General features: G+C 39.8%; 1 protein-coding gene across 4 annotated transcripts; it reads right to left on the reverse strand.

Moving 5' to 3' along the window:
- On the reverse strand, positions 1 to 4111 carry med27 (mediator complex subunit 27). 4 transcript variants are annotated; one of them, XR_003886808.1, is made up of 9 exons: positions 3848 to 4110; positions 3432 to 3576; positions 2972 to 3102; positions 1635 to 1728; positions 1233 to 1440; positions 728 to 835; positions 613 to 654; positions 260 to 337; positions 1 to 186 (listed from the first exon to the last, which is right to left on the reverse strand). XR_003886808.1 is itself a non-coding variant. In XM_029830322.1 (8 exons), the coding sequence occupies exons 1-8, from the start codon at positions 4048 to 4050 to the stop codon at positions 52 to 54; spliced, it is 873 nt and encodes a 290-aa protein (XP_029686182.1). In that variant the 5' UTR covers positions 4051 to 4110; the 3' UTR covers positions 3 to 51. The 4 variants fall into 4 exon arrangements, 2 of the variants coding, with proteins under 2 accessions (XP_029686182.1, XP_003978330.1); XM_029830322.1 differs by lacking the exon at positions 1233 to 1440 and having other exon boundaries at positions 3 to 186; positions 3432 to 3513; XM_003978281.3 differs by lacking the exon at positions 1233 to 1440 and having other exon boundaries at positions 3 to 186; positions 3848 to 4107.
- Positions 4112 to 7232: the final 3121 nt, after the last annotated feature.

Raw genomic sequence — 7232 nt, forward strand, 5'->3', positions numbered from 1 at the left:
AATTATAAAAAAAATAATTTTATTTTGACCAACTTACAAACAATACAAAAATTACATGCGACATGTGTCGTGAAACGCTTCCAAGGTCCGAAAATCTCTCCATGTTGGAGGCAGTCCATCTTGCAGGAAGTGACCACAGCGCTGACAGGGAGACTGGAAGAGCTTAATATAGCTGCGCAGCCACGTCTGAAAACAGGCAAGTAGAGAGCGAGTGGAAGAGCCGAGAAGGCATGATCAACCTGTTATAGATCAGTCTTACCATAAAGGAGCGGACAACAACATCAGGCATCTGAGGCAGCTGATAGTGCAGTAGGGCGGTGGTGGCATGGTCTGTTACCTAGCAACAACAAAACTAATTGACATTGTCACTGAAATGACAGATGTTGAATTAATAATCAGCTCATTGAAACTAAAACTATATTTAATATGTAACATAATAGAAATTAATCATCTTTTCTTTTGTGTGCTTGCAGCTCCACAGGAGAAAGGAAAGACATTTGGCTCTTTTAGTGGTATTTAATGGTGTCACCGCCTGGATTTTTAGAGTTTACAGCGCAAATTTAAAAGAGTGGTTTTAAATGGTGCTGACCATTGAGATCGTTTCAAACATACCTTCTGAAACACCTGGTACTGAGACTTTGTCCAGATGTCCAGCTGAGAAGAAAAGAGAAAGATTACCACAGAAACATATTTATTAGAGGTGAACTGTAAATACTAAAAACCTAACCTTGCCATCTTCATTGTAGATATTTTCACTGAAACCACGAACAACGGTTCTATCAATGAACAGTGAACGCATCACAACAATGGCCTTTAACACCTTCCCCAGGGTCACCTGTTGGACAAACCAAAAGCTCTTACCAGGTCTGGTAAAAAAGAAAAAGGGTATGAAAACACTTCAATAAATAGACCAAGGAAAGAGTAAAACAGCAAGCACACAACTCTTTCCTGCATTACAGGAGCAATAAGTGAAAATCATCACTTTTAGACAGAAATTAAAAATCTCTATGTAAAGATGCAATATAGAGTATAGCACGATTTCATGTATGTTGATCTCCAGTTCTTTGTTACAATCCAGGCTGGCTGGTTCATATGCATTCCTGTGAATCCCACTGATGCCAACCCTTGGCTCTCCCTCCCAAAAAAATGGCAACAGCCAGTGGGTGTATTTTTGAAAATGGCAGAGAGTGAAACAAAACGCTTATTTGAAAACGATCATGATCCATTATTACCTCTAAAGAAAAAAAAGTAATTGGCAAAGACGTTTTCGGCTAAAGAATGGGACAAAAGCTGGACTAATATTAGCCTTGCAAGTCCAAGGACTTTGCAGATCTTCATTTGCAGATGCGGCGAGAGGGTGGGGTAGAGGTGGATTGCAGAGGTAGAGAGAGGCTGTGGCTGATGGCTCACTTTGTTTTCGTCTACAGTACAACAGCGAACCTAGCGGTGAAAAATATTTCACTTGTTGCAGCTTTAAAAGCCAAAGAGTAAGAATAACTACTGAGACACAATATCACAGTAACAGGAACTTTGACCACGGGTGACCAAACCTTTGCTGGCCACTGTATTAGTAATACTGACAGGATGACTGAAAACACTGATATATCTGACATTTAGTGTAAACATATCGATACCAGCAGAACAGCTGAATTCCCATTTGGTCTAAACAGCTCAATGGTCATGTCAGGAAACATCCTGCCAATCCGAGAGATGACGTCATCCACATACCTGCACACACAGAAGGAGATTACAAACTGTAGCAAGAGTGCAGTCAGCAACACTTTATTCAACAAAATTCTCTTTAACGAATTTTCCGGATTATAGGGCACACTTAAAATCCATAATTCTTTTCAAAAATCGACTGCGTGCCTAATAATCCGGTGCAGCTTGTGTATGGATAAATTCTGTTTGTGCTTACTGATGTCAAACCGATTTTAAAATCTGTTAAAGTTTTAATGTGACTACGAATAAATCAAGTGCACCACTTATAGGGTTACAGTAGTCAGCATGGGTGTGTGTACCGGTATATGGACCCCAAAACAGCACCAGTTAAGAGGCATGCTTACGAAGCAGATTTCAAACTGAAAGCTATCAGTCACGCATGGGAATAGAGCAGCTGCAAGAGAATTCAATATTAATGAATCGATGATGTGGAAGTGGAGGAAGCAAGAAGACGAACTGCGCCACATAAAGAAGACCAAACAAAGTTTGAGGAGGAATAAAGTGAGAAACTCACATCGGGTGAGTTACGCCACTATCTACCAGTGGATCATGGATGCCTGGGCTAAAATATCAGGCTCAAATGTTGTCCGACCGAAATCGCCCAGCTGTTAAACTCAGACCATGAAGATGAAGACTTCGATTGATTTGTTGAATAGGAGTGAGCTAAAAAGTGAGTTTATTGTTTTGTATTTTAAGTGAATAATGTTATTTTGATTGCGTGTGAGTTATCTGACTGTTTTGCGCATCATAATCCGGTGCGGAAAAAACCCATTCCGTTTTTTTGGCAGTGCGCCTTAAATCCCGATGCACCTTATGGCCTGGAAAATATGGTAAATAAATGTCTTCTTCAAATGTATAGCCATAAAAGTGATAAGATTACAGACTTGGACTTAGCAGAAACTGCCAGAACACTAGCTCGATCATCACTGGATCTTGGCTATTTAAAGATTAGTTGAGAGTGAAAGCTACGTTCCTCTCATTTAATTGATCGGTGTAACGGGGTACCACTACACTTGCTGTCTTTTTTCTTTTATGTAATGGAAAGTCAGATCTGGCTCTCAGACTATGTTTACACAATGGAACAGAAAGGCTTTTCTTTTGGGTTTTCAGAAGTCTTCTGCATCGCATGTGAGAGTGTGTGTTAGTGACAATGGAGTGATGTGGATGTCATTGTGACAAGTCTAACCAAACAAAAAATACATGTGTTCAGTGAAGATCACCAAAATGCCTGTATTGTTGCAATACTCACTGAGGAGGAAGCACCAAAGTACTTGGTTGGACTTTAGGTCTTCTCTTGGCTGAAGCCCCCATTTGATTGGCTGATCGTTTTAGTGATTGTTGGTTCAATAAACTGGAAGCCAAACCGGCATGGTACTGTAACTATTGAGAAATACATAAATCATCATCATTGTCATTGTCTCAAAAAGAGAAGATAAAGTATAATCCAGAAAAATCTGTCAATAACTCAATAATCAAATAATGGATGTGCTGACTATAGAGGTGTGAGACAACAACTGAATATGAATTAAATCTGATGAATAATATGAGAATTTTTGAAGTCAATAAATAATAAATCACTTTTTTAATTAATCAAAATATTTTTCTTCACTTTTGTCAGCATAAATATGCATTTTTTTAATGAAAAGATTTTTCTTCATGGCTGAAGGACTTCTCTACCAATGACTGCAAGTGTGTGACGAGGAGTAAACCTTGTTGGACCACTTGTAAGCTTGTAGCAGCTGAGAGTACAGAGGCGTTTTATCCTGAACCGGGTCCAGACTCAGCAGGCCGCTATTATGGAGAGGATGAGACTCTGAGGGACGACCAACCAACCCACTGAGACGCTCCAGCTCACTAAGATTCAAACATGCACAACCAAAATAACACACCACGAAGTATAGTAAATATGGTACAATTGGGGGAAAAAACACCATTTTACATTGTTTAAATTCAGATAAATGTTAAAATATTTTAATGGTTGTTTTTTGAGACTGTATACCCTCCTGTTTCTATTGTTTTAATAGCAAAGGTCTGACGGTAGTCTGTTTTATATTTTTTTATAATCTAAAATCTATTATTTATTTTGTTTTCTATCAAAGCTCTGGCTGTCTTTGCTCTAACTTACTTAAGGTCTCTGTTGACCGCCTGTAGGTTGTCCTGAAACTCGGTTAAAAACAGCTTCTCTCGTCCCTCCAGATTCTCTCTATTCTTCATTCCATCTTTCAAGAAGTCGAACACGCGACTTACGCTCGATCGTAATGCCTGAATACCGTTGATTGCGTGAGAAAAGGCTTCTAGATTTACACCAACGTTCACAACATCCGCCATCTTGTTTTTCTAACGACGGTCCATTTGAAGTTTGTAGAGAATGGTCTGTCATCATTGTCTTCTTCGTCCTTATTTTATAACGATTGGCAATGTTCGGGTGCATTACCGCCACCAACTGGTCAGGAGGACAACCCAGGATAGATAGAGCTCTAAACTCCTTATTATTAGTAGTAGTAGTAGTAGTAGTAGTAGTAGTAGTAGTAGTAGACTATATAAACTATAGTCTCTCTATTAACTTTGTTCCTGTCATAAATTTCAGCACAATTCTGATGCCCTCACTTCCCAACCCACTCCACAGAATATCACTCACATGCAACTGTATTTTTTGTTTACTGAGGTGCCGGATCTATGTACCCACACTGTAGAGAATACAAACTACCAAGGACCTTGGTAGTTCATATCTTCGACAGTGGTCCACATGTCTCTTCCTCACCACAGTAGTCACACCCACTCATGTTGTATTTCCCTATTTTATACAATATATTATTTAAACCTGTGTGCCCAAATCTGAGTCGTGTGATCGCCACCTCCTCTCTCCTGTCTCTCCCTGCACACACACACACCCCTTTCTCTGGATTCCATAATACCATCTTCCTTCCCTATCTTTAGCCCCATGTTTTTGCCACTTCTCGATTATTTCAATATTTTGACTTCCTTCCTACTCCTATCTTTTAAATCTATTATTATTTGCAGCTCTTTTTGCAATTTCATCTACCATTTAATTTCCCATCACCCTAAAATGAACATTGGAATTCTGTTAAGTGTCTGCTGTATTTCGAATAGAATATCTGGTCTATTATCGGTCTACTGAATGATTATCTAAACTTGCTAGAGCTGAGCTTGAATCTGAACATATATTTACTCTCATTGGTCTTAGATCTTCCACCCACTGTATAGCCAACAACAGTGCCAATATTTTTCCTGTGTGAATTGACAACTTGTTATCATTCTCTACCCCATTAAAAACACCAAACTGGTACAATCAGACCTATTTCCATCTTTTATGTGAACTCCTTGATTTATTAGTATATATCTGGACGTAATTGTAATAACTATCAATGTATGCTTGAGCCATTTGGGAATTGAGAACACAATTCCTATCATTCCGTTTATCTAATTATTATGAGAAGTCTACTCTAGCATCAAGAAGAATCCAGAGTTGGATGACTTGCAAGAGTACTGTTGGACTGATGTGTAATTGATGTTTTTGAAGTTGCTTTGCAACTTTGACTGTGACCCTGGATACTGACCTCGTAGTTTAATGCTAGTTGATCCCTCCTTATCTCCAATGGTTCCTCTCCCATCTCTACGGGTAGTGCTGCTAGGCCCCTGTACACATTCCAAGACACCGATGTTGCATTGTATCAGGTTTGTTCTGCTGCCGAACAATATACGATGGCACCATAGTCCAGTGTAGCCCTAATAAATCCCGTGACTTCAGTGTTCTACTGTCTGCTCCCCATAGTGTCCCTGCTAAATACTGCATTAAATTAAGTAACTTTTTACATTTTAGAAATAATTTCTGAATTTGCACTGCCCATGTTAAGGGTGAAAAAGTTCAGTGCTAAAGGCCCTGTGTGTGCGTGTGTACGTGCTATGGCTCCTCATATATTCTTCCAAAATATTCAACTTTAATCAAAGGACAATCATCTGTTACTCTGGACATAAACATGCAGACAGGTGCCTTCTAAGCAGAAAGGCCTTTCCGCCTTCTCCTCCCCAACATAAAGGAACTGAAGAGAAGGCTGAAAAAATTCCTGCCAACAGATGTAAGCTTTTCATCAAACCATACCCCTAAAAGCTTAAAATGCCTGACTTTTTCCAGTTCTTGATTGTACAATTTCAGCTTAACCTTACTACTAACTTACTTTCTTGTAAAAAGCATTGTCTTTATCTTATTGACTGAAAACCCAATTGTTTGCCCACTTCTCTATTTTTTAGCATCCTCTTGCATTTTATCCACAATGAACTCATACAAATAAATTTATCATTACAGAAAATAATAATGTACTCAAAATTCTACTCTGGTGTTCCGTTCTCAATGTTAACACTTCAGGAATTTTCATTTCCTATTCAAGAAGTGAACATCTGCAAGACAGGAAGATGTTTATTCCTCGAATCATTCTCACACACACACACACACTTTAAGATTCTTTCCACCTGCTTCACTTTGTTTCTCTGCTCTTCTGTGTTGCATACTATCAACAAATTCCCACCTCTCAACACTTTAGCCATTTCCACCTCCCTCAGTTTCCTTACTCATACTAACATTCTCATCCTCTTTCCTGAACCTCAGGATAATTTAAAATGTTTCCACTAAATCTTTTCTTCGAACAGATCTATTCCCTTCATGAGCTGTTTTCTTCCAGATTTCTAAAATAATTCTCTTTTATAATTTTGACCTGCACTCAAACTTCCCCCACCTTGTTCCTGATTCGATACCCACTACTTGGCTGTCCTCGAAGGAGTACCCGCTCTCCTTTAGGTGTAAGTGGACTGCTGATTTCTGACAGAATGGCACCTGTGTTGTGCCTTTCTTCTGTGGAGAGGTTGTTTGGTTTCCCCAGTTCCTTGCATTCCTCCTGGCACTGTACAGCATAAACAACATTACTTTGTTTGTGTCTTGTCCTTCAGGTGTACCAACCTCTGTCTGAGAGTGTTGCTGGGTTTGAACTGAACCAGTATGTCGTGCTTCTGGAGAATCCTCCTAAACTTCTCAGGACAGCCAAGTATGGATACTGGCCAGAGAAGACCGCTGGTTTGAAATGGGTGTCAAGTTGGAAAAAACATCCTTAAACAGAGGTGGTGGGCTGAGGCACTTCCTATTACCCACATACAATGCAGTCCTCCACTCCTTCCAACAACAAACCAAACGTTCAAACCATTCCAAGAGACCTGGTGACTCACCACCAAGTGAGCCAGCAGACATAGGGGAGACACCTCAACCGAAACTAGGTGAACGACCCTACCAACCACCCTGCCAACGACTCTCAGGTGACCACTCAGATCATTAACATGCCAATGGTCCACAGGGGCTATATTTTCAAGCTCTGTCCCCAGCACATTCAGAACTGAATAAGCCTTCTGGATAGAAGGCGAAACATCTTCAAAGAGAAGAAACACAGTCCAGTTGACAGAGAAAACTACCTTGGATACGATGACCTGGATGATTGAGAATCTAC

The sequence above is a fragment of the Takifugu rubripes genome, chromosome 21 (assembly GCF_901000725.2).
Source record: "Takifugu rubripes chromosome 21, fTakRub1.2, whole genome shotgun sequence".
NCBI lineage: Eukaryota > Metazoa > Chordata > Actinopteri > Tetraodontiformes > Tetraodontidae > Takifugu > Takifugu rubripes.

Bases quoted from the DNA above. Each gene is read 5' to 3' on its own strand.
- med27 (XM_003978281.3), bottom strand. From the start codon at position 4,050: ATGGCGGATGTTGTGAACGTTGGTGTAAATCTAGAAGCCTTTTCTCAC. The intron at 1,729-2,971 runs GTGAGTATTGCA...CTGTGTGTGCAG, and splicing joins ACTTTGGTGCTTCCTCCTCA to GTATGTGGATGACGTCATCT. The intron at 655-727 runs GTTAGGTTTTTA...TTTTCTTCTCAG, and splicing joins TCTACAATGAAGATGGCAAG to CTGGACATCTGGACAAAGTC.